A 26983-nucleotide genomic window follows, 5' to 3' on the forward strand; every position below is an offset into this window, starting at 1 on the left:
AGACCAAAAGCAAAACACACTTGGACAAGAGATAGGCATTTGCTCCAAAGACTTTAAACCTTCAAAAAATCTCAACTGCCCACTATACAAGTATCAATTGGATTAATCAATGACTGGGCACGACTTCCAAGACCCCACTTTGGCCTTAAACAAAGCTGAAACATCGAAACTTTGGTTTTCTCTGAGTTTTGGGCAGAATCTCTAAAACCCTTCTTAGGCACTAGAAACACCTTTGATATGTCTCCAAAATCCTATTAAAACTAGGCATTTGAATAATATTGATCAACCCTTCTAACATTCCATGCAGTCGAGTGGTTTTTCTCCAAGTTTTGGACCTACTCTGATATCAACTTGTTTGTACTAACAAAAGAAATCTGAAATCTGTGATGGAATTAAAAGAATGGAAGAAAAAATGATCAAGATAAGAGAAAAATGGAAGAGAGAAAAGCGAAAAGATTGTGGGAGAAACTTCATAGGGGTTGTGCACATTCCACCTCTCTATTTATAAATTGTGGTGAAAATTAAGTATGTTCATGCAGACATCAATAGATAAAAGCAAACTAGAACAGCCACAGAACAGAGCATAAACAGAACCAATGTAACATATCTCAATATTGGATAAATTTGGCTGGAACTAAAGCCTGCCTTGTTGTTTCCTCTTTTTCTTTTAATTTTCAGAGGGGGTTTGTTTGGGGTGAAGTTTATTTTCCCATAAAATGAGGGTTGAAGAACCATTGTGACTTAAGTTGACTTTAAAGTTAAACTTGATTAGGTAACTGCTACCACCAAATGGCAAACTTATGTGGTGATTACTTGTATGATTGATGTGGATTTCAACATGTGTACATGCATACATACACACATGTTTCATATCTGTATGTTCCTTTTTGAGGAAAAAATGTTGCAATGCATAGTTCTCTGCATTCAGCTATTCACCTTATAACACACTTACCATTCTCCATTCTTTCTTTGTTTGTTCTTGCTAGAGACCTCCAAGCTTCTTTTGTGAACTCTTTAGCATTTCTGGTGAGCTTGTGTCCCATACATATTGTTTTCTTGTTTCTGGTTTTCTATATATCATTCAGTTCTTTTTTATTGTAGTTAAGATTGCTTATTATTTACATCTTTCTTCTACCCCATAGAACAATGGACAAACCACATAGAAAGAAGCAAATGTAATTTCTGTTTCAGTAGATAAAACAATCATATACATATTATTGAATTAAGCCCAAGTCCTATATTAGAGTAAGGCTCCTAGCCTTTTTTCTATTTGAAGACTTTTTATGTAATACAGAATTGATAAAGCTACAGGAAGAGAAATGAAAACTTTTTATGTTCCAAGGGACAAAAATTAAGATCAACACCCTTGCCCTGCTGGATTATGAGATCCACTGACTGCCTTGCCAATAAACTAGCAAGGGGTGTGTGTGTAGACCCTCAATATTAGGGCTCCCCTATCCTCATAATGGATCCACTCTCGTATGGTTCTTAGAATTTGCTGCCAATACAGACCCTTTTTTCCAACACCCATGTCCTTCTCAGCTCACCTCCTCAACTCCTACACCATTACCAACCACAATCCCTCCCCCTCTCGGCCATCCTTACTACCACCTCTCCCATTCTCCTCCAACCAACTGAAGTCCTGTTTCTGGAATTTGACTGCCATATCTTCCCATGAACAACTGGAGATCATAGGATCATTTCACCTTCATGCAGATTGGATGGGCAGCATAGTATTCTTGCTACCAGGTCTTGGATATACTATTTAGTTTTCAAAGAATGTTAGTTGAGGAGGATTATTCTTGGTCAAGGTCAAGGATGGTCTGCAGAGTGGTGAAGGACCTTCAGAGAATTAAACATGTCAGAGGGAGAGAAAGACTATTTCTAGCACTTTCCAATCCCCTGACTCATCTGCACTGTTGGATAATACACACCTTGAAGAATCAATCAACACGCCCCTCCTAACCAAGTTGTCTCTTGTAGAGATCCTATTCAGGTAGGCAGCCCAAATAAAAAAAAGACACCTTCGAGGGTGTTAGTGGTGTTAGTGAAGGGGTATTTCGGTCTTTGTACCTGTTGAGAATGCTGATGTGTACGGTTATGTTAGTTCAAGTGCCTCTTACTTAAATAAGGGCACTTAAGTCTTTTCCACTAAATTAATAATATAATAACAGGTCTGGCCGAAATTAGGAGATGACTTTTCTCTAATTCGAACCAGACCTTTTCTCTCCTTCTTCCTCTTTCTTCCTTCTCCTTTCCTCTCCTATTTCTTGCTGTTTACTTTACTTTTCAGTCAACAAACATAACAGAACTCTAGGGCAGGTCGAACTTCAACATGGTATCAGAGCAACATTAAACAAATCCGACTTGCTAGAATTCTGTTTTCTGCGCATTTGAACTAGGGTTTTTTCTTGGGTTTCTCAGCTGTGAGTTGGAGACTGGGAAAAGGGCTGAAAAGGAGTGATCGCCCTCTTCCCTTGGAGGTTCCTATTGCCTCCGGTTGTGTCGTTGGTGATTGGTTGCTGTGGTTTCTGAGCCCTAATTAGGGCTGGTACGTGTGGTGCAGTGGTGTTTCATTCCTTCGCGTGGTTGGTCTTCAGGCGATGAGGTAAAGGCTCCTTTTTATGCATATTTTTGTTATGGAATACATGAGAGGTGTGGTACAGTTCGTATGATGGGTTTTCAGATTGCAGTATGCTAGGATTTATGCTAGGGTTTATGCTGGTTTGTGTGTGATTCGAAGGGCAGTAGTGTCTACTTAATGGTGGAACCTCCGGTAGCTGTGGATTAGGGTTTGTGGTGATTAGTGCAGTTTTCAGCATTTATTATTGCTGAAATCAGTGTGCAGATTTCGGTGTAGTGTCTATGTGTAGTGTGCAGTGTGTAGTGCTCAGAATTCAGTGATAAGGGAGTTCGGCAATGGCAGTTAACAATGATAGTAAACCTAGTGTCATGATATCTACTGACTACCTGAATGTCCAAATGACCTCCATTAAACTGAATGGAGAGAATTATGTCCCTTGGGCCAAGTCTGTAGAGGTTTTTTTGAAGGCGAAGAAGAAAGTAAAGCACATAAGAGAGGAGAAACCCCCCGCTAATTCTCAAGAGTATGAAGACTGGGAACAGGAAGATGCACAAATCATCACATGGTTGTGGAACAGTATGGAACCCAGAATCAATGTGAACTTCATGTTTCTTGACACAGCCAAAGAGGTGTGGGATCATGCTAAGAAACTGTATTCCGATCAAGATAATACCACTAGGGTATATCAACTGTATCAGGAATACTTCAATCTGCAACAGGGAAATCAGAACCTTGAGGAGTACTATGCCAGTGTGAGAAATATCCGGAATGAGTTAAATGTCTATCATCCTCTCACTTCTAATGTCAAAGTTCAACAGCAACAGCGAGAGCAGCTTGATGTGACTCGGTTTCTGGTGGGGCTGAAGTCTGAGTATGAACCAGTACGAGCCCAGATACTAGGAGGATCTGCCCTTCCATCTTTAGAGGAGGTGTTTGCTCGTCTTCGGGGGGGCTTCCATTGGATCTATGGACTCTAATGTCTCAGATAAATCGGCATTTGCAGTGTCGAGAGGTCGAGGTGGCAAAAGTGGGGCTCGAGGAGCCTAACCTGGCCAGAGTGGTAGTGGTGGATTTACACATATCCGTGGTGATGGTCGTACTGGAGGCAGAGATTCAGGGGGAGTTCGTGGTAGAGGACGTGGCTCGGGTCCACGGAAGTGTACTCATTGTGGTTTGGATGGACATACTATTAACTACTGCTATGACTTACATGGTCCACCCTCGACGTGGTCCAACCATGCCATGACTAGTGACACCAGTTCCAGCTCTAGACAGGAGAACCGGTCAGCTGATCCGATGCCTTCTACTCCCTCAGATGGTTCAAGCAAGGAGATGGTGAGTGTTCCTCGTGATGAGTATGAAAGGTTTGTTCAATCCAAGTCGTAGCAGAACACAACTACCTTTGCACACTCAGGTATGGCTTGTTTGGCATCCACACCCAACCCCTGGATTATTGACTCTGGATCCTCCGATCACATGACGGGAACTCCAGGTGTGTTTTCATCTCTCACTCATTGCTCAACATCACAATCTGTTACCCTTGCTAATGGCTCCACATCTTCTATCTGTGGTGTTGGTAATGTTGACCTAGACCCTGTATCCCTATCCTCTGTTTTATATGTACCTAAGCTTCCATTTAATCTTATGTCTGTTAGTAAGCTGACCAAGTCCCTTAATTGCTCCATCACATTTTACCCCTCTATGTGTGTTTTTCAGGATCTCAAGACAGGGATGAAGATTGGTGGAGGGCATGAAGCCGGTGGACTGTATTATCTTGATGGTGGTGGAAGAACGTCAACGGCCCTTCAATCATCCATTTCTCCTCTCCAGTGGCATTGTAGATTTGGTCATCCTTCGCTGAAAGTGTTGAGGTCCTTAGTCCCTTCATTGAGTCAACTTTCTGTTTTAGATTGTGAGTCATGTCAGTTTGGGAACCGTGTGTCGAATCTTTTTTCTTTAATCCATTCAGATGTTTGGGGTCCTTATAAAGTGATGTCATATAATGGATACAGATATTTTGTTATTTTTGTTAATGACTGTTCAAGAATGACGTGGCTCTATTTAATGAAAGAAAGAAGTGAATTATTTGCCATCTTCCAGAAATTTTATGCTGAGATCCGCAATCAATTTGGAGTTCACATCAAAATTTTCCGTTCTGACAATTGTCGTGAATACTTGTCTTCATCTTTTCAAGACTACTTGGCACAACATGGCATTATACACCAAACTTCATGTACCTACACCCCACAACAAAATGGGGTTGCTGAGAGAGAACCAACATCTTGTAGAAACGGCACGCTCCCTCATGCACCACATGAATGTCCCCAAAACCTTTTGGAGCGATGCCATGCTCACCTCTTGTTTCTTAATTAATCGGATGCCCACGTCTATTCTTGATGGTCGTTCTCCCTTTAGTGTCTTGTTCCCCAACATGTCTCCGTTTCCGCTTTCTCCTCGGGTATTTGGGTGTGTCTGCTTCGTTCATAATCTGGGTCCCGGGACTGACAAGTTAGATGCACGTTCCCTGAAGTGTATCTTCCTTGGCTATTCCCGAACTCAAAAAGGGTACAAGTGTTATCATCCCAGTTCTCGTCGTTCCTTGGTATGTGCTGACGTTACATTCTTCGAGTCTACTCCATTCTTCGTGGGGTCCGGTGCTGCTGCTTCCTCCACATCACCTCCTCCTCTTCCTCTTCCTGTGGCTGATCCTCCTCCCCTGGTTCCAGTCGTGCCTATGTCCTTGCCTCCGGTGCCACCGTCTGTTGACCGTCCACCCATCTGTCACGTGTATACACATCGCCCACGTGAACCGGCTGCGACTCCTCCGGCTTCATCACTGTTGACAGATCCAGCTCCAGCTCCGACACCAGCCTCCGATCTCGATCTTCCTATTGCCTTCCGGAAAGGTAAACATACCTGCACCCTTCACCCTATTTCCAATTTTGTTTCACTTACTCACCTCTCCACCTCCCATCGCCAGTTCATCTCTTTGTTATCCTTCGTGGTTGTACCTAAGAATGTCTAGGAAGCCCTTACCTCTTCAGAGTGGTGTTGTGCTATGGAAGAAGAGCTCTCTGCTCTCCATCATAATCACACTTGGGACCTCACCGCTCTTCCTCCTGGGAAGCAGGCTGTCGGTTGTAAGTGGGTGTATACTGTTAAGTACTTGCCAGATGGTCATGTTGAGCGCCTGAAGGCACACCTGGTTGCCAAAGGGAACTCCCAAACCTATGGCATTGACTACACAGAGACATTCTCCCCGGTTGCTAAGATAGGGTCCGTTCGTGTCGTCATCTCCCTTGCAGCTATGTATGATTGGCCTCTACATCAGCTAGATATCAAAAATGCATTTTTGCATGGTGATTTGCTCGAGGAGGTCTACATGGAGCAACCACCAGGGTTTGTCGTTTAGGGGGAGGATGGTAAGATATGCAGACTTAAGAAGGCTATATATGGACTTAAACAGTCCCCTCGAGCATGGTTTGGTAGGTTCAGTGAGGTGGTCAAGAAGTTTGGTATGAAACAGTGCCAAGTTGATCACTCTGTCTTCAGTCTTGACTCTCCGGCAGGCAAAATAATACTGGTGGTGTATGTAGATGATATCGTTGTGACTGGGAGTGATAAAATGGGCATTGACAGATTGAAGGCATTCCTACAGAAACACTTTCAGACAAAGGACCTTGGCAAGTTGAAATATTTTTTGGGCATAGAGGTAGCACGATCTAAGCATGGCATTAATTTGTGTCAGAGGAAATATGTACTTGATTTACTGGAAGAAACAGGTTTGTTGGGTACTAAACCGACTGAGACACCTATTGAAACAAATACGAGGCTGAGCAGTGATATAGGTGAAGTATTTGATGACCCTGGCAGATACCGACGACTTGTAGGCAAACTAAACTATCTAACCATTACTCGGCCAGATATTTCATTTGCGGTTAGTGTGGTGAGTCAATTCATGCAGAAACCTTTGGTCCCACATTGGAACGCAGTGCTAAGGATTGTGAGGTATTTGAAAGGAGCTCCTGGCCGTGGCTTGCTGTACAGGAGTGGCGGAAAACTAGAAGTAGAAGGATACACCGATGCTGATTGGGCAGGTTCTATGTCTGATAAACAATCTACCACAGGCTATTGCACCTTTCTGGGGGGTAACCTAGTAACATGGAAAAGTAAGAAGCAAACAGTTGTGGCAAGAAGCAGTGCAGAAGCAGAATATAGGGCCATGGCACATACTACTTGTGAATTAGTGTGGCTAAGGAATCTTTTACAGGAGATAGGATATGACATCAGTACTCCAATGAAGCTTTATTGTGACAATCAGGCAGCGGTTCATATCTCTTCCAATCCGGTGTTTCATGAAAGAACCAAGCACATCAAAGTTGTGTCATTTTGTGAGAGAGAAGGTGCTGAATGGAGTGATAGAGACTGCACATGTTAGTATGGGAAACCAGTGGGCAGACCTATTTACAAAAGGTTTGAGTCGGGGGAGAGTGGACTACATATGTAACAAGCTGGGATTATATGATATATACTCACCAGCTTGAGGGGGAGTGTTAGTGGTGTTAGTGAAGGGGTATTTCGGTCTTCGTACCTGTTGAGAATGCTGATGTGTACTGTTATGTTAGTTTGAGTGCCTCTTACTTAAATAAGGGCACTTAAGTCTTTTCCACTAAATTAATAATATAATAATAGGTCTGGCCGAAATTAGGAGATGACTTTTCTCTAATTCGAACCAGACCTTTTCTCTCCTTCTTCCTCTTTCTTCCTTCTCCTTTCCTCTCCTATTTCTTGTTGTTTACTTTACTTTTCAGTCAACAAACATAACAGAACTCTAGGGCAGGTCGAACTTCAACAAAGGGAATGTGATTGCACCAAACAATTCACAGATGATGAGAATTATAAGAGTGCACCTTATCTTATTGATAACATTAAATACTAGAAATCCACCAAGCAGTCATTCATCAAAAAACAAAAAAAAAAAAAAACCACCAAGCAGTCCCTAAACTACCTGTTGAGGGAAGAAAGGGATGAGTTCTAGAAGTGTCAAACCAGCTAGGTTCTGAAGAATCTAACACAAACCATGGCTGATAAACTCTGGTTTTGTGCAGGAAAAAAAGTAAAAAAAAAAAAAAAAATTGTCTTTATTACTTTTTTCTGTCTTAAATAGACCTTACCATACTTAGACTTGGAAAACAATTAGGAAACCAATATTAGAAAGACTTGGAAAACAATTTAGGAAACCAATATTAGAAAGACTCTTAAACTGAAACTAACTCTTATTGTAGGAATTCTAAACTGACAAATAACTCTTATAAGAAGACTCCTAAATTGACAAAATAACTTTTTTAATAAAAAACCTGAATTGGCACCTAAAAAGGGCTGTTTAAAAATAAAACCAAAGATAACATGGGGTACTTGGAGGTTAGATGGGCTGCAATTGATTATTTTGGAGCATCACAGGCTGATACTCTGCATCAGTTGACTAACCACATTTTCTTTCTTTGTCTGGTATTTGTTATCAACAGAAGTTTTACTGTTTTTTATTTTTTATATATATCTTGAATATCCCTGTGTTTGATGAAAGGGTATTCACCCTTTTTGTTATACAAATTTTCTTAAAAGCTGGAAGAATTAATGCAACTTGGTTGGGGCTCTTGTTTGATGAATATCCCTGTGTTTGAAGAAAGGGTACTCACCCTCTGTTATACAAATTTTCTTTCTTGAGTTTTACCTAAATTCAGTGCCCAAAGGTCCAGAAACCCAGAATTTGGTTGCTGGAGGTATCTAGAATGAAGAAAATCTGCAAAGACCAAACAATCCATGGAACCCAAGAGTAGGCCTCTGAATAGATCAACTGCTTGGATCTGCCCCCATCATCTTTATCCCCAGTTCCCACCACCCCTACTGCAGAGGATGAAACAAGGGTTTTGAACTTGAGTAGCTGAGAAAAATTGGAGGTTGGATTCTCTAGTATGCAGAGAGAATTTGTCTAAAATCTAAATGAGCTGAAATCATTCTTGCCGCCAACATCTTTGGAAGTTGAAAAGGATTTTAGTTTGAATTAAAGAGTGAAGACTGTGGTGTACCCTTTCTACAGTCCAGGCCTAATAAACCCAGAATCAGTTCCCTTCTCTTTGGGCTGGAATTATCCTGAATGAATGACATAAAGTTGAAACAGAACTCCCTTTTCCTTTATATTTGAACCAATAAGAATCTATATATTCTTTTAATTAGAATACAGTTTTGCATTCAGGGTACCTTTTTGTTAATATATAAATATAAATATAAGAAAATTTGGTGCTGATCTTCAGCAGGTATTAACTTTATATTCTCTTCAGGGCTTTGACTGCTGAAGAACAGCATCCCTCTTTTCCTTACAAGAAAATTTGGTGCAGCCACATCCCCTCAAGAATTTGCTTCTTTGTATGGGAAACCTGTCTCCAGAAAGTTAATACCTGTGATCTCCTTCAGAAAATGCTTTTGGGAAGACGCTCCATTTCTCCTCATGTTTGTATTTTATGTCTCAGTGAGGGTGAATTTGCAGATCACATCCTTCTTCATTGCAACTTCACTGAAAGGATATGGTCCCATTTCTTGAATATGGCAGGGTACAGCTGGGCTTTTCCAAAACACATTATGGACAACTTGAACCAATGGCAAGGAATAGGGCTTAGCAAAAGGGGTAAAGTCTTTTGGCAATCAGTGCCTCATGCAGTAATGTGGGGCATTTGGGATGAAAGAAACTCCCGTATCTTTGACAATAAAAGAAGAACCTTGGAGGAGTTAATCTCAGATATTACCTATCTTTGCATCCTTTGGTTGGTGAATTCAGATCTATTTAAAGGACTTTCAGTCAATGATATTATCAGAAATATTCACCCCTTTCTGTTTCTGCCTCATCCTCAGCAAACTCCCTTGAGGCATCCTGTTTCCATCGGTGAAGGTGTGAAAACCCTTAATTTTGACAGTTGTGCCTTAGGCAATCCAGGCTTTGCAGGTATTGGTGGTACAGAAAGGGACAAAAGGGGCAATATCTGCTGGACTTTTAGTGGCCCAATCGGTTGGGTCGACTCCACAAAGGCTGCAGTGATGGCTGCTCTCACCGGAATCAGGATAATTAAGAATTTGGGTATTCAGAATTTGATCATTGCAGGTGATTCAGCAAATACAATAAAATGGTTAAGAGACAAAAAAAGGGGCCCTTGGAGACTTTATCACTATCTGACTGAAGCTTGGGATTCTTTGGATGGATTGAATGTTAACTTAGTTTGGATTCCTAGGGAATACAATCATACTACAGATGGCCTAGCTAAATTTGGTGTGTACTTGGAGCATCTATATAGCAACAAGCTTCCTCCTTTGTAACTTGCAGGGGTTCCCCCCCTGTTTTGTATATCTCCTCTTGTCCCCCCCCCCTTTTATTCTCAATAAATCTTGGTTAAATTTTCTCAAAAAAATATAAATATAATATCCCATCTAAATCTAATTCTTTTTTCCCCTAAAAGTGAAAAGAAAAGAAAAGTTCATCCAGGAATATGCCCATCAGATGATGTATATCGCAGTCATCCAATAATGTGTATATAGAATTAATTTTCTAATCATCTGATCTTACCCGTTTTAGGCATTCATAAGATGGGATTGTTTGTGTCATTTGATTGGATCACATTTGGTCTGTGAGATCAATTGGTCCACACCATCAAATGATGGTCGTCGTGGGCCAATTACATAGTAGCACGTGACAGGCAAGGGGGGAAGGAAAGATACGTAAGGGACCCACAGTAATAAGATCTTGTGGGAATTTCTCTTCTGATGTAAAGAAGAAGTTAATGTGTTTGGTGCCATGTGTTGGTACTCAACTCAATCCACAAAATGTCAGCTGCATGGTATCTCTAGTCTATCCATGTCAATGTCAATGCCCCATTCTCCATACCTATAATCCACCTTATATTGGCCTTTTCCTCAAGTCATGTACAAATGTTATCCTTTTCAAATTCCCAAATTTATTACTCTTAAGAACTGCCCATAGAAAAAGGCTTGTTTCTTGGATACAATACTGCCAATACTGTGCCAATATGTTGATTTTCTATGTTTTAATATTTAGCTTATACCTTTTTATGAAGGTTATAGATAGCCATCAATGAAAGATGGTTGCTGGTTGCTTGGAACCTAGGGAGTTACTCTAGAATTCATGGTTTCTTTGTAAAAAAGTTCCACCACTAGGCAACAAGGTGGTGTGATTTGGCCATCTGTTTATATAATTTAATAATGGTTTGAAACCCATATATAATTTAATAATGGAGTTGAGTTGAATTATATATATCATTCTGCTATAGGACCAATCACTCCCTAAGTGGCAATGTAGATCTGGCCACCTGGGCTTCCTAGCTCTTGATGAATGATATCATGATATTGGGATATTGTTAAGCCAGTTCTTAAGGGTAGGGTAGGAGCAAATATCTATTCTCAGCCTTAATGCTGATCAAGTTTGATTTAACAGACAATCAGAGGGAAAGTTTTGTTTCTCTTTTTACCCCAGTAGTAATATCCTCGGCAATTCACTATAAATTTGGCTATCTTCACCCCATTCAATAGGCTGGAATATACTTCTTGAAGCTAAACAACCTGTTGCTTGGTTCCCTTTTTCCTGGAACTGTACAATGTAAAGCTACGCAGCCATCTTCTAGGAGCTAATTAACCAATCTGCTGGAAGGGTTTATATATATATATATATATATATATATATATAATATATAATATATATAGAAGATATCAAGTTTCTTGAACATGGCAATTACATAATCTTTTATTAATCAATAATTGAGGCTTTGGGACATTAGGTATTTTGGTTGGTATTCTGTTTATTTAATTCTAATAAGTTGAAGATGGAGTTGTTCTCAGAGATAACCCCCAAAGTGCCCTTTTTTAAGTAAGATTCGTGGTTTATAAGTTTTGGGTTCAAGTTTTAACTACAAGGTATGGAAAGTTACTTTGACATATGCTAGGGTATGGATTTAAGGTTTTGATGCAAGACTAGGAATAGACTACCTTCCAAAGGTTGATTTTTAGGTAAGAAGAATCATGCAATATATATGTGATTAGATGGTTAAAGATCTTTTGCTTTTGAAAAATTATAGTTACTAATTTGACTACTTTTTGTTTTTTTCTTGTTATATTATTTTTTTCTTGCAGATTGTGGAAGAAAGAGAATGTAGATGGTGTCGAGATGAAATACATTTTTTTTTTCTTAGAGTAGGAAGTGAATTGTTTTTTGTATTTTTTATTCCCTACTTTTTTTTTGCAGATGGATTGTTCTTTTCTCTTTGAATTTGTATCAATCAATATGAAACAATGGTTATCTTTCAAGAGATATGTGAATGAATGGTTTTAGATAGCAAATTAAATGTTTGTAAATAGGTTTATATAAGCTTTGTATATGATAAAACAGTTTTTCAAAACACAAATAAATGATCTTTAGAGGCAGTCACAAGTGCCTCTAAATAAGACCAAATAATACTTTAGTGGCAGTTTTAAGTGTTGCTATAAAGCTTAAATAGGATACTTAAAATTACTTTTAGAGGCAAATAAATTTGCCTCAAGTTTAATTAAAGTGCCCCTAAAAATGTATATTTGGTGGCATTCATACATGCCTCTGTAAAATGCTTTTAGCATCAATGTTTTAGAGGCAAGGTTATGTGCCTCAATATCTCGTTTTTGGAGGCACTAATCAGATGTGCCTCTAATTATAAGTCAAGTGGCTCTACAACATTTAGAGGCAATCACCTGAGTGCCTCTAATTCTTTTTAGAGGCATTTTTTATTGCCTCTGTAGGTGATTTTTCTAGTAGTGATCCCCTATTTAGTAAAGATAAATTTCTCTTTGGTGGATCTCATTAATACTATATCAAACTCATTGTATAAAAGACAAGGTGTCCACATAACACTTCCCTATCTACATAAAAAAAAGAAGAAGTAATTGATTAGTTAACAAGATCTCACCTCTACTGGTTCTGGTGATTCTGGTGATTGCTGTGGCTAAATAAAAGAATGGTACTCCATCATTAGACCACAAGAAGAAAGAGAATCAAACTATGACCAATTCAATCCATTCATATCCAACTTATAATCTGATTAATGAATTGATGAGAGTCAATAGCAATCAATAGCAGTACCTGATTTTTCCTTGCAACAAGGTGATTGCATTTTTGTAGAAGCTCATAAATTTTATTTTTCTTCTCCTGCACTGTGGAATCATTTTCAACATTATCAACACCTTCATTCTTATCGCTTTTGTTAGTGTTCTTTTCCGATCCTGAACCTTCCTCACAATCTCCTGTTCCCCTTTCACATTTCCAACCTTAATTAACCAGAAAAAGCTGTGAGAAAACCATTCAGGAATATTAAAAAAAAAATAAAAGATTTTTCTGTCAACTGAGCATTTATCAATTAGAATATATGTGTCTGTGTGAAAGTATGTATATAAAATGTGTCAAATGCTGCTTTTTCTTTTCCATTTTTTAGTTATTCAATTACATGGTTGGTATTATAAGAAGATTTGCATCACTTATTGTGTTACTCTAATGCATATGAACAGATACATTGGTTGGGCTTATTTCCAAAAACGATTTGTAAATGGTAATGGTGTTTATTATTCAAGTTGGGCTGGATTTGGTTGGGTCAGTCTTTGGCCCACCCATTTGTTAAATTACTGAGATCTATACTCACAGGCGCAACCATTCCTATTTGTTTTCTGATTTCTGAATTCTGATCATTTCACTGGGTTCACAAAACTTGAGATGTCAACAAGGCAAGAAATGTTCCATGGGGCAGAGAGTAGAAACGTTGTATAAATTTTAAGAAGCAGTACTCATTAACATATTATACCTCATACAACCATACAAGGTCACTCCATGGACAGATTTGTCTCCCAGTTCCATATGCATGAATCAGCCCACTAGGGACATTTGAATTGCATTTAGCACCCTCTGATCAATCAACACACAGCCTTCTTAATCACCTGAAATTCTACTAATATAGATTCAGATCCGTATTGGCAACGTTCTAGTCTGCTGGAAATACAACGGAGGATTAACCAGAGAGAGAAGGGGTGTTTGTTTTTTCGGTGTTGTTAAGGGTAAGGGGTCTTGACGTTTGCTTGTTGGGTCCATTAGTTGTGTTCTCCTTTCGGATGATATCTTATCATCTTCTGTTGTATCTCTTTTTCCTTTTTCATGAAATTTTCTCTTTACTCTTCAAGTAAGAAGAGAAGGTCCTACGATGGAGGGCTGTCTGATAGTGGGGCTTTCTTTCCAAAACATCAACCAGAAAAGAGGTGAAAGTGAAACTCTACAAGCAGAGCATCGTAACGGATGCTGGAGCTCTATCCAAATTCACTAACTTTTATTTTGTTTTTGATCAGTGTATCCCATCTACTACTAACATCCATCGACATCCGCCACAGTCATCATGGATTCGTTCCTCAAGCTAATCTGGAAACAAAGCAACCTTGTTTTAGGGACCGAGAGCATATACAGTCGCCTCGGGTACAAAATCCATCTCGAAATGTAGCTACTCATGCATAAGTGAATTTTCTGGATCAACCATTGAATAATCTCCCAAGGGATGTTCGAGGATTAGACGAAAGTGAGGAAAAATTTAAGTATTTTTGTCTAAAACCTATCAACCAAGATTCTAGTAAAGACCAGAGTTTGATCGAACAAACATCATCTTCAAGTCGGAAGAGAATACTTAAAAATAACAACCGAGTTTTTTGAGTAAATTCACCCAACTCAACATTAAAATCCCAAGAGAGAGATCAATTGCTCACCTGGGACGTTGAAGTTGAACTCCCAGTCTTTCATCGACGATCGGACGCCCAAAGCCGCGGATGATACTAAAATCGCATAGACAAGTCTTGAAGTCAAGAACGCAGACATCATTCTCCCTGGTGCTGATCGGACGCTTAGCTGAAGATAAGAACGAGAAATGCGAACAGGCGAGCAAATTCACACCAACCCAACAACAAAATTACAAAAGCACAAGAGAGAGAGAGAGAGAATGAGCTATGAGTGTGTGTGTATCTGTCTGTTAGACTTTTAGACAATCGAGGAAACCTTGGTCTACAGGCTCATTGATTCATCCATGAGTCAACTTTAATCGAAAAATAAAAGTTTCTTTTTCGAAAGTTTGATTGGACTGAGATGGACTACAGTAGACGAATATGAAGAGCAAAGACTCTAAGCAAAGTATCTCTACACTCTACTTTACAACTGCTACAGTGCTACTCTGCATGCTTAGAGGCGAAGGAAAATGCTAAGCAGGGTCGTCTTCACTCTTGTATGAGCAAAAGCCAAAAAGCGACGCTGACGTTGCTCATTCATTTTAAGGGAAATTACTTAAACCTCTCCCGAAGTTTTGATATTACTTAAACCTGTTTTGAATTTTGACCTCTCCAAAAATTGCCCCTCATGTTTGGGGGTAAATTATATTTACTTACCCCGTTAGTGTGACGTTAAAAACATAACAGAAATTGATGATGTCACGCTCTTTAAACTCCTCGCTAGTACTGACTGGGGTGGAGGTAACAATTCTATTAGAGGGAGGGCGTGTTAATCGTTTAGTTAATTGATTAAATGTAACTTTACTGTTTGAAAATTGACTGATGCTATCTTTATTGTTTTTAACAATTGTTCTATCGTTATTGTTAGCATATGTTAATATTTCCTCAAAATTCATACACACGTGATACCACGTGATACTACGTCATCGTTTAAAATTTTTTAAAACCCAATATTTTACCCTCGTCCCCTTCCTCCTCCGACCTCTCTCTATCTTTTCTTTATCTTCCTCCAATCATCTCCGTCAACATCAGATCGTCATTGGTTTCGAACTTTGCAAATCATGGCCCGGCTCTCTTCGTTCCAACAACGGAAGCCATTGATGCATAAGCAGTGCCACCGGAGAGATCGATGGCAGCAGAGTTCACGCCAATTTAGAACACGATTTGACCTGCATTCACACCAATCTCTTCCCTCTATCTTCTTCCAACCTGTCTCGTCAATACCAAATCAGTCAGTTTCCAAATCAACATTCTTGTCAAGATCAACCCTTTCGTCCCACTCCCTTAGTGGCAGCGATAACCCCCTCCAAAAGAACTAGAACAATAAGATTAGGAGGTCCATCTTGATTCTCTCAACAGCACTGACATTCTCTCAGCTCTAACTCATTTATAGCAACACTGATGGCCAATACCTCCACCATGTGTTTGTTGAATACCGCAAAAATTTCCTTCACCAAACCCCGTCGTACCATCTCCCGAGTGTACCTCGAAGAACGCTTCACCCCATTATTCAGATCAAGTAGCGTCAACGATCTTTTCTCCATCTCACAAATCAGCGATTCTCAACCAGTTCCAACAACAACAGAGCATGTTATTGCCAATCAAAAACGTTATAATTCACTCTTACATGCATCCTTTGGGGTTCCATTTTTTTATCATTTGCATTGATCTAGAGATCTTTGTTTTGGATCAGAGGCATTGAAACTCGGTGGCTTGTATTGCAGGGGAAGCTTCACGTCAAGAGAAACATCAATTCGCTCAGTGAAGAGGAAGTGGAGAGAAACCTCACAGGTGGATGTTGCGACGTGGTGTTTTTGAGGGATTTGAGTCGAGGGTCAAAATTTTGGCAAGAGATGCCCACGAAAATTAAAGGTAGACGTTTGATGGTTCGAGTAGTTCAGGGCCTAAATCTAGATCAATGGAACATCGGAATCAGAGTCGTGGAGCGCGAGAATAGAGAATCTCTCGAATGTAGAGAGTGGAATGGAAAAATGAAAATGAAAATGGAGCTGAGAGATGGGGCATCGTCCGCAGGTGGTCGCCGATGGGGTTATGGCATGGAGAGAGAGAGAGAGAGATGGAGCATCATCGGCAAGTATGCTTCCAACGACTAAGAGGACTGATGCCTGAAATCTCCGTCAAACTGTCGCTGGCCTTTAATCACTAAAGGGCTGATTCTTGTGCAAATTATAAAAACAGATCCAAAGAGTAAAATAGTCTTTTTATCATTTTGTTAATGGAATATTAAGAGATGTTAACATTAAGGGAAGTATTAGTCAATTGTCAGAAACAATAGGATAGCGTCAATCAATTTTCAAACACTAAGGATACACTTACTCAATTATCTAAACCATAAGGATAGTTTAAGAAATTTACCCTAAAAATTTCTACCCAAGAGGTAACAATAAAAACCCTATAAATTAATAAAAAGAAAAAGAAAATAATATAAAATAATTACAAAAATAATAGAAAATCACAAAGATAAAAGAAAAATAATAACCGAAATGTTCTCTAGAAGTTACACTAATAACAATTAACAAATAGTAAATAGAAAAATTAAAATAAAAAGTAACGGACTGAGAAGGGAAAGAAAAAATAGTGAATATTTATGTATGGTTAGATGTTTTTACTCTTTAATATTTAGTATTTAGTCTTACTCTTTATTGTTTACTCTTTCAATTTTTTAATCCTCAAGTTTTTTCTTTTTCTAGATTAATTCTTTTAATTTTGGCATTTTTCATGTTTTTTCTTTATCGTTTGAAATTCCAATTAGTTTTAGGGTTCACCCAAGTTGACCCATTGATCAACCTAGCCCATTTTGGGGTTAGGGTATAGCCTTTGATAGCCTACCCAAAATTTGAACCAATCCAAAATTGCCTATCACCAACATAAATGAGCACGAATATAAAACTGAGTACTGCCATTACCATAAATAAATAGAGAAGGATCATAAAGTGCTTTATGAAGCTTGCAAATGTGGTCAGGCTGAGAGGGATCTTGGAAAACCATGCAAAATGCATTAGTTATATCCAATTGATGAATTGACCATTTATGAGAAAGAGCAAGGGCCAGAATGGTACGAATAGTTTCCGGCTTGGTAGCAAGAATTTCTTGGAGATTGCAATATTGAATAGGAGCTGGTTCGGATGTGCCAGAATCAGAGAGAGTCGTAGGAGAATTAGGTTTGACAGGCGATGAAGAAACTGCATTATTATTAGAGGAACTATTGGTTACCTTACCAGAGAGGGAGAAGCAGCAGCATGTCCGAAATCCCAAAGCAGAATTGAAATAAAAGTCCTAGTGGCAAGGAAAGCTAACAAAGTTGAAGAAGGCGTAGAAATACTTGGAAATAAAGATTCATAAAATATGTGTTGTGCCACAAATAATTTACTAGAGGGCAAATGAAAACAATGATACCCTGGAGGACAACACTAAATTGATGATTGTTGTGTGGCCTAAGAAATAAATAGCAAGCACGTCTGAAGCACCTTAATAGTGAGTAATCTGGAGGATGCTAAAACAGTATCTCATAGGGAAAACAACCATTGAGAGTGGGAGTGGGAAGTCTGTTGATCAGATAAATTATTGTCTTAGATGCATTTACCCAAAAGGAAAATATGAGATTTGAAGAGGCCAGTAGAGATGAGAGGGTTGATTTTATTATGTGTCTGTGCTTCTGTTCCACTGTTTTATTCTGCTCGTGAGTGTTAGGGCAGATTATTCGATGAGTGATACCCTGTGAGTTTAAATATTGTGACAATTTTTAAAATTTTCTTCCCCAGTCAGATCGGAAGGATCAAATTTTGCTATTAAACAACATATGATGTAATAGGGATTGGGCCTAGGAGTGCTCATAAAAGTTTTGAAATAATCCATGAAAATTTGTTACCAACAACATATGATTTTTGAGTCATAGGATAAATCCATGAAAATTATGAATAATCATAAAAAAATAAAACATAATAACAAAGTCCACTATTGGATTTAATAGGGGCTGGCCCTAGGGGTAACCATAAATAATCAAAATGCAGTTAACTGAATCGATCGGTTTGGCATTTTTGAAAAACCAAAGGACCGGCTTGGTTTTAGGTTAACTTAGAAAAAAACTAGTAGTTAATTGAACTGATTGGTATATGTATTTATATGTATATTATATATACTTTAATATATCTCACATATTATCTATACATTATATATAATTATATATGTATTATATATAAATGTATACATATATTATATTTATAATATAATATACATATTTATAATATATTATATGTTATTTATTACTTATAATATAATATTTTATATATTTTTATTTGTAATATATGTTATAAATATAAGAAATCGAAAAATCAAAGAGTCAAACCAATCAAGTTGTTAACCAGTGGAACTAGTTTGGTTTGTGTATATGGAAAAATTGGTAGGACCGGTTCGGTTTCAAAAAAACCCTATGGTTCAGTTAACCAAACTGTGAGCACCCCTAGCTAGTCCCCAGACATCTGAAAAAATTAATTCTAATTGATGCTTGGATGGAAAAGAAGACAATTGCAACAACCTAACTCTTACCCATTTGGTAGGACTCACAAATTGAACTACTAGACCCAACTTAACTACAAGGAAGACCATATTCAGAAATAACTGGCCTCACAGTCTAGAGTGCTGCATATTCTAATCGCAAATGTCAACCTTGAATTGTTGTTGGCTCACCAATCAATGCTTAAGGAGATGAATCTGAGATAATGACAGAAGATAGGTGTCAGCACCCGATTTTTGCTCAGTCCACTGCCTAAATCTCCAATTTACCTCAAATGCTTGATCAGATCCCTCCAATCTCTCTAAAACACCCAAAAACCCAAGAAACCCAACTTTCATCCCAAAAGCCTTCAAATCCACCATTAAATCTGTCCTATACCAATCTAATGGCCCTGATCAACCACTGTCTGTGCTTCGACCCTCAGATTAGACGTTACCATTAGATCCCAAATATCCTAAAATACCCCCCCCAAGAAAATTTCAATTCAATATTCTATCATCTGGTAGTCATCCATTGGCACTACGGTCACATCTATGGCACCCTTTCAGCTCCTTAGCTGTCACCCCTTGAGCAACGCCCTCAATCTCACGTGCTTATGCCTTGATCATGCCCATGCTCTTTGTGATCTTTAAGCCCAAGCACTTTGCCTCCCTAGTTGAGACAAAGTTGTGAGTTGTCCTTGTGTTGATCATGGCTTGGATCTTCTAACCATTGATCAACGCCACCATGTACATCAGCCTTGACCTAGTCGTGCTCTTGGTTGCCTTCTTAGCTGGCCCCTCCAGCTTTTAAACACTACAAAGTAATTGCACTAACCCGATCTTGGCATCCTCATGGCCATCTTCCTACAGCTCCATTTGTGCCACTAGTCCACTAAGTGTCCTACACTGTGGACAGTTACGAACATAGTGCTCCCCTTCACAAATGAAGCAACTCAGCTTTGCTTTGCCCTTGTCCCTTGACTTAGGCGGATTAGTCTTGCCGTCATGAGCTTTGGTCTGGGCCCCCTTGCCCTGGTAATCACTCTGCATTCCCCGATCATCCCTAAGGCTGTGGTGATCTCCCCACCTATGCCATAGCCACCCTTTGCAGACTTGGGCTCCATTGATTTACCCATGTTGCTCTCCCCCAACTTCTTTGCCTCAGCCATGGTAGTGGCTAGATCCTACATGCCCTTGTGCTATAGCTCAACTTCTGACCACAGATGGAGTCCATCCATGAACTTGAACAACAACTCCTTGTCATCCATGTCGGGTATCTCAAGCATGACTATGGAGAGCTTCTGTACATAGTCCCTAATCGACCCAATATACTTCAACTTCCTCAAGTTGCACCGCGCCAAGTACTCTACATTCTCTGAATAGAATTGGCACTTGATGTCCCACTTGAACTCATCCCATGTGTCAATGTGACACTGCCCCTTCTCCATGTTTGCACACCGCTGCCTCCACCACAAGACATTTATATCGGTTAAGTACCTAGTGGCAACACGTACCTTGGCCTGCTCATTCCTTATGTGCATGGCTTCAAAGTACTGTTCCATGTGCCATAAGAAGTTGTCCAATGCTCGTGCATCCCTGGCTCCATTGAAGTGAGGTGGCTCAGGTGCCCTTACCTTTGGCACATCCCATAGAGTCCCCACCTTGTCCTGTGCTAGCAGCTTCTTGTAGAACACTATGTTTGCCTTCAACTCATCTACATTAGCATGGACCTTGGCTAGGTTTCCCATCAGCTTGGCTTCTAGCCCTTCTTGTTTTTTGTCTTCTCCATGCCAGGCAAGATCCACAACCTCTTCCATGGTTGCCTTAAGCGCCACTAGCTTGCCCTTCAGGCCATCAACTTGACTGCCCAAATTTGTGAACTTGTCTTGCATGTCTCCCATGGCAAGCTCCAATCTCACCATCCTGGCCTCCAAGGCAGCAAGGACATCCTTTGATGCTTCCCTTATCTTCTTTGAGTGGCCCTTCTCTCACTCATGTGTTTTGCTATTGTCAAGTCCATCCGACATCATGCCCATGCACAAGTTCTCATGCACCCCTAGCAAAGTTGCTCTGATACCACTTGTCATGACTTGACTGTTCCTATTGGCTAAGTCGTGTGGCAGTCACTCGGCCCTCCAAGCAAGTCAACCAAATTACATACCCAAGACCCTTCTTGGTAGGTTGCTTAAGTGCTAAGGTTATACACCAAGGCACACAAGAGCACACCAAGTATTATAGGAGGAAGATATTGTATTGCACAACTCAAAGAAGGCTCTTACAGCTTGGATGCATGTTACAAATGAAGGAGAGGACCCCTATTTATACACTAACCCCCTCAAGTAATCCTCTAAAACTATGTACACTTGGTATCATCTAGAAGCACTTCTAGAACATTCTACCTTCTACATTCTTCTAGGGGATGCCCATTCCATAAGATACAAGAACACTCTAGAGGAAGGCTAGATTACTCCTAACCCCTCTAGGGCATTCCACACAAACCTTGATTGTTCCACAAGGTTTTAGAGAGTTCCACCAACATCTAGACCCTTCTAGACACATGGAGAACACTCTAGAACACCCCCAAACGCTCCTGAACATCCTAGAAACATGCAGAATTGGCTAGGAGCCTCAGGAAACACCTAGAAAACCTCTAGCCAAGCAACCCATTATGTCACCCCGTAACAGGCAGCTCAAGTTCCTTGGCTTTGAATGTGATTTGCACCTAAGTTATTGCCCATTCCCACCAATCTTCTAGTTACAACCCGAGTCAGCATTGTACCTCGAAGCAGATGATCCTATTTCATCATCCTAATTTAGGCTGAAATCGTATCTAGAGTAGCGGGTATCAGGGTGCCTATTGAAGCTGGTAATGAAGCTTCCACCAAACTGGCTTCTCTACAGTATTTGGAACCTACCTAGATGTGTTGTAGTTAGGATTTTCTATCAGTACCTACCCAGATGTGTTGTAGTTAGGATTTTCTTTTTCTCTAATCGAAGGTTAAATTCTGTTTGATTAAGGCGGCTAGTAAATCACACATCCAACTACATCTCTTTCTTTCAGTCATTTTATTGCCATGGATTGTTATGATTGTTTATCGGTTCTTCATTCTGCCTGATTAGATATGTTAGAATTGGATTATTTGTTGGGTTTTAGCTTCAGAATATTGAGGGGAGGGATGTTGAAACATGTTGATCTTTTGGTTGAACTAGGGAGGTTGTGGTGGACATTCATAGTCAAGGATCTTCTTAGATTAGTAAGCAGTAAAACTAAATATAGAAAAATGATAAAAGATAAAAATAAAAAAGAGAGGAAGAAGGTAGTGAATAATAGTGAGAAGCGGGTAGCAGATTAAAGATGACCCTACCATTTGTGGATTCAGAATGGGAGGAAGACTAGTTAAGAAGAACAAATTAATCCAATTACAAAAAAATAAAAAACATTAATATTAGAAAACAAAAACAATAATAATAATAAATAAAGTGGACAAAGGTGAAGTGTGGAGGCTAACCCAAAGGGGCCGGGCATACTCAGGTGATAGGGAAGGAACAAACTACTGAAAGAGAAACAAAAATAAAAAATGAAGTAAAAAAATATAAAAATAAAAAGGGTGAAAAATAATGTATATATATAAGATAAAAATTGAAATTAAACAAAAAAAATAAAAAAGGAGGTAATTCCATACAAGAAATAAACAAATAAGGTTCTACAAGGAAGTGACAATATAACTATAAAAATTAAAAAATAAAAATAAAGAAAATAATAAAAAAATATAAAAAACAAAAATAATAAAAATGATAAGGTAGATTTTTTTTATGATGGTCTATTCTTATGGTTTGCTTTCATTATTAATTTGTTTAAATAATTGCTTGTTTTGTGTTTATGCTTGTTTGGGAATTTCATGTGGGCCCTGCCTATTGGACTCGAGAGAGGGGTGCCTAACCTCCTCCCTCTCCCATCCGAGTCTTATCTGGACTGGTTTGACTGGTGCCTTGGGTTTGGAGTCACTAGTAAACCAAAAATTCTTTCTAGTGAAAATTCTAGAGGTCCCATCACCTCCATTTCCATAACTAATGGGTGGCAACTCCGTTTCCAAACCAAGTGAGTCGTTTCCAGACATGCATAATGGGAAACAATATAGATCATCTCTACTGACCCCTCAAAGAAGAATTATTCCGGTATAATCCTTCACAAAACAACAATCACAATGGAATTCAAAATATAAACAATTGTCTTTAGTAAATCCACTAACTAAAAGAAAACTCTTGCAAATAATAGGAACATGGATGATACCATTTAAAGTTAAAGCAAATTGATTTAATTGTAAAGAAGAAGTCTCGGTGTGAAGAATACACAAACCTTGCCCATTATCAACTTTAGCTTGATTAGGACCCATATACTCTTACCGTTTCTGCAAATTTTCTACATCTAGAGTAATGTGATGTGTAGCACTCGAGTTTGGATATCAAGTTGGGTCAAATGACAGACTCCCATTATGTGGATTGACAAATTGATACCAAGGAGTATGTAAACCTCCATAAAATGCCGCTGGATCATTGGGTGAATTATCATTTTGAAAACCAAAGACATACCTGACCTTGTGACATTGTAGAGCATTGTGCCCATTCTTATTTCATATCTGATAAAATAAACCAGGATTTTTGTTTTCACAACCACCATCATGAAACTACTGCTAATTATTGAAGTTATTTTGTTGATAAAACTGTTGATGATTAAACAGAAAGGGTCCTTAATCCCTACACCTATTGTAGTTGTTATTGAAATTGAGAATAAACTACTAATTGGGTTTTCCTTGTTGTGGAGAGATTTTATTTTTTGTACAAGAAAAATTAGCATTAACAAAACCATCATTCAAAAAACGAGATTGCTCCTAAAGCTAATTTTCATGGTTGAGGAGTGATCCAAGAATCTCTTGTATACCGAAACTATCATCATCAAGACAACTAGTAATAGCAGCAACAATTGATTCATATTCACTACCAAGACCAGCTAGAAAAAAAAGAGAACAAGATTAGATTTTGATACCGGTTTAGAGATAGTAGATAGGTTGTCTGCAATTGATTTTGTTCATTGTACATAGGCTAAGATGGATAGTGATCCTTTCTTGAGACTCTAAGGTTGTCTTCTCATTTGAAGAATTCTTAACCTAGAGTGAGTGGAGTAGCTCTTTTCTAGTGTTCCTCAAACTTCTGCATAGGTTAATAGACCCACCACTTGCACCATGTTGCCTTCAGTGAGAGAGGAGATCAACCAGTTCAACATGACTTGATCAAGATCACTCCACATTTCAAATTCAAGATTTGGAATGGTTCCAGTACTATTCAGATTCTGAATCTCCTATGGTGGTGATGGTTTCTTTTTACCCTCTACCATCTCTATCAAATGATGATGACGGAGAATAGGTAGAAGTTGTGCATTCCATAGTAGATAGTTGTTTTTCCGTAACTTGATTAGTAGAAAATGCAACATGTTCTGAATTAAAGGAACATGAGAGCTTCCACTCGATAGAGCTACACTACCACTAGTGTTGGATGCTGTATTACTTGCTTCTAGATCGATTGCCATAGAGCTCTGATACCAAGTTGAAACTAATAAAAGAAAAATAATAAAGGGAATAGAGAATAATTCTAGGATTCATGTTGTGAGCTTCAACCAATCCTAAGTGTGTTTATATAGTTATTATAATGTGATAGAGTACAATTCTAAGATTACAATATAAGTTTGAGAAAAGATAAGATAACAACAAGAAACTCTCTAAGAGTTAGGATAAACAAAGAACTCCTAAGAGTTGTGATAAACTTAGGATTGTCTAAGTATTTCCCTAAGCTAGATCAAATAGTGTTAACATGGACACTTGGTATATTTTATAACATTAATAATCTTAGAATCTGTAAAATGGCATATTTCAACAAATCATACTATAAAAGTTTGTATATGTTAGAATTTTAATTAAAATTTTCAAAGTATTGAGAAATGGCATTTAACTTCAAAAACTTGTTAGAGAAGCATGCTATAGGCATATTATATATGATACCCATACCCCATACACATGTCTAGGATTTTAGAAAATAGATAGTTGTATCCCTATTTTAAATATCAATGTCCATTGGTACTCATATATGGGCATCATAGATGTGGAGAGAGGGAGAGAGAGCTTTGACAATATAGCAGGACATAGATAAAAATATTGATGGAAAAATAATTTTCTTACAAAGAAGAGATTGGTGCAGCCACTAGTCTAGACTATTCAATAATTAGGAGTGAACAAGAATATTCCCATTTACTTGTTGGTGCTTTCTTGTGTAGGCATCCATGGATTTGGTCCAGATCAATCCCAAATTGACTTGTTCAATGCCCTAATGAAGCATTAATATGCTCTATAAAGCAAGATTAGTCGTGCAGGGTTGTAGTTAAATTTTGGGTACTAATTTCGCTGAGACCTTTAGTCTAGTTGTCAAACCGATCACCATCAGAACCATATTTTAGCATTATCTATTTCTCTTGGTTGGTCCTTGCGGCAACTAGATTTTGATAACACTTTTCTGAATGGGTATGTGACTGAAGATATTTTTGTATGCCAACCCTAAGGTTTTGAGAATTGAGAAACCTCATCATGTGTGCAAGCTTAATAAGGCCTTGTATGGCCTCCGACAAGCACCCCATGCTTGGTATGCATTCTTAAGTTCTTATCTTATTCATTTAGGCTTTCGAGTGTCAATGACTGATCTGTCTATATTTATATATAACAAGGATTGTGTTACATTATATATGTCGATACGATTGACAATATTCTTCTCATAGGGAACTCTTCATCAACTATTGTTGGTCCAACTAATTAATTTCTCAGCATGGAGATTACAAGGTTATCTAATGGAAGTATTTTGTCAAAATGCCGTTATATACTATCAGAGTCAGTTTGAAAGTCATAGAAAGAGAGAGACAGACAGAGAGAACAATCGAATGGTGGGTGTGACACCTTGAGTCAGTCGACACCCTAAAAGATATATTTTTATTAAGTTGTAAAAGGACAGATCTGCCCTTAATGTACAAGAGAGAGATAATACAAAGAATAGATATACAACAGAGAAAAGTAAAAGTACAAAAATAGCCCTACGACTAGATTTCACTGCCTCTACACTCCCCCTCAAACTGATGCCTAGGAACAAGCATCAGTTTGTCCATGAGAAATAGATGTCGAGCTCATGTCATTGCTTTAGTCAACAAGTCTGCTAGTTGAAGCCCGAAAGAGACATGTGGAAGAGATATGGTACCCTCAAGAATGAGATCGCGAATGAAGTGGCAATCAACTTCAATGTGTTTGGTGCGCTCATGGAAGTCGGGGTTGGATGCAATTTTTATTGCACTGATATTGTCTGCATAAAGAGGAATAGACAATGACAGCTCATTTAGTATTTCAAATAGAAGAGCTCGAAGCCATATGATCTCACTATACATGGAAGACATAGCCCTGTATTTAGCTTCAGTGGAAGATTTGGACACAATAGCTTAATTCTTGCACTTCCAGGAGATAAGGGAGTTGCCTAGGAAGACACACCAACCAGTAGTGGATCGTCGGGTGTCAGGGCATCCAATTCAATCAGCATCCGCATAGGCCACAAAATTAATGGGAGATGATGACGAGAAGAGTGTTCCATGTGACAATGTGCCTCACACATATCTTATAATCCAATGAACTACAAATAAATGTGGTTGTCTCGGAGAAGAAACAAATCAACTTACTGTCTGAACTGCATAAGATATGTCTGACCGAGTCATGGTGTGATAGATTAGACTTCCTACTAGCAGACGGTAAAGGGTAGGATCTTTAAGGGGAGACCCATCACCTTTGCTGAGTTTCAAGTTCAGTTCTAGTGGAGTATCCACAATCTTAGAGTCACTAAGATTTGCTAGTTTAACTAGGTCAGCTGCATACTTCTATTGATTAACAAAGTATCCTCGAGAATTTCTGCTCACTTCAAGGCCCAAGAAATATGTCAAAGGCCCCAAGTCCTTCATCTTGAAGGATTCAC

At 38.8% G+C, this 26983-nt stretch overlaps 1 protein-coding gene across 10 annotated transcripts in view; it reads right to left on the minus strand.

Moving 5' to 3' along the window:
- Nucleotides 1–14898, minus strand: part of LOC104586504 (zinc finger CCCH domain-containing protein 65-like) — a 30193-nt gene extending 15295 nt beyond the window's left edge. For 4 of the 10 annotated variants that reach the window (XM_088890965.1, XM_088890963.1, XM_088890961.1 and 1 more), the window contains exons 1-4: nt 14694–14898; nt 14408–14546; nt 12753–12937; nt 12580–12615 (exon numbers count right to left, since the gene is read on the minus strand). In XM_088890965.1, the coding sequence (XP_088747091.1) occupies nt 12580–12615; nt 12753–12937; nt 14408–14519 (333 nt within the window). In that variant the 5' untranslated portion in view covers nt 14520–14546; nt 14694–14898. The other 6 variants (XM_088890966.1, XM_088890968.1, XM_010243761.3 and 3 more) reach the window with 2 other exon arrangements.
- Nucleotides 14899–26983: the final 12085 nt, after the last annotated feature.

The sequence above is a fragment of the Nelumbo nucifera genome, chromosome 7 (genome assembly GCF_055504915.1).
Source record: "Nelumbo nucifera cultivar China Antique chromosome 7, China Antique-T2T, whole genome shotgun sequence".
In the NCBI taxonomy this organism is placed as follows: Eukaryota; Viridiplantae; Streptophyta; class Magnoliopsida; order Proteales; family Nelumbonaceae; genus Nelumbo; species Nelumbo nucifera.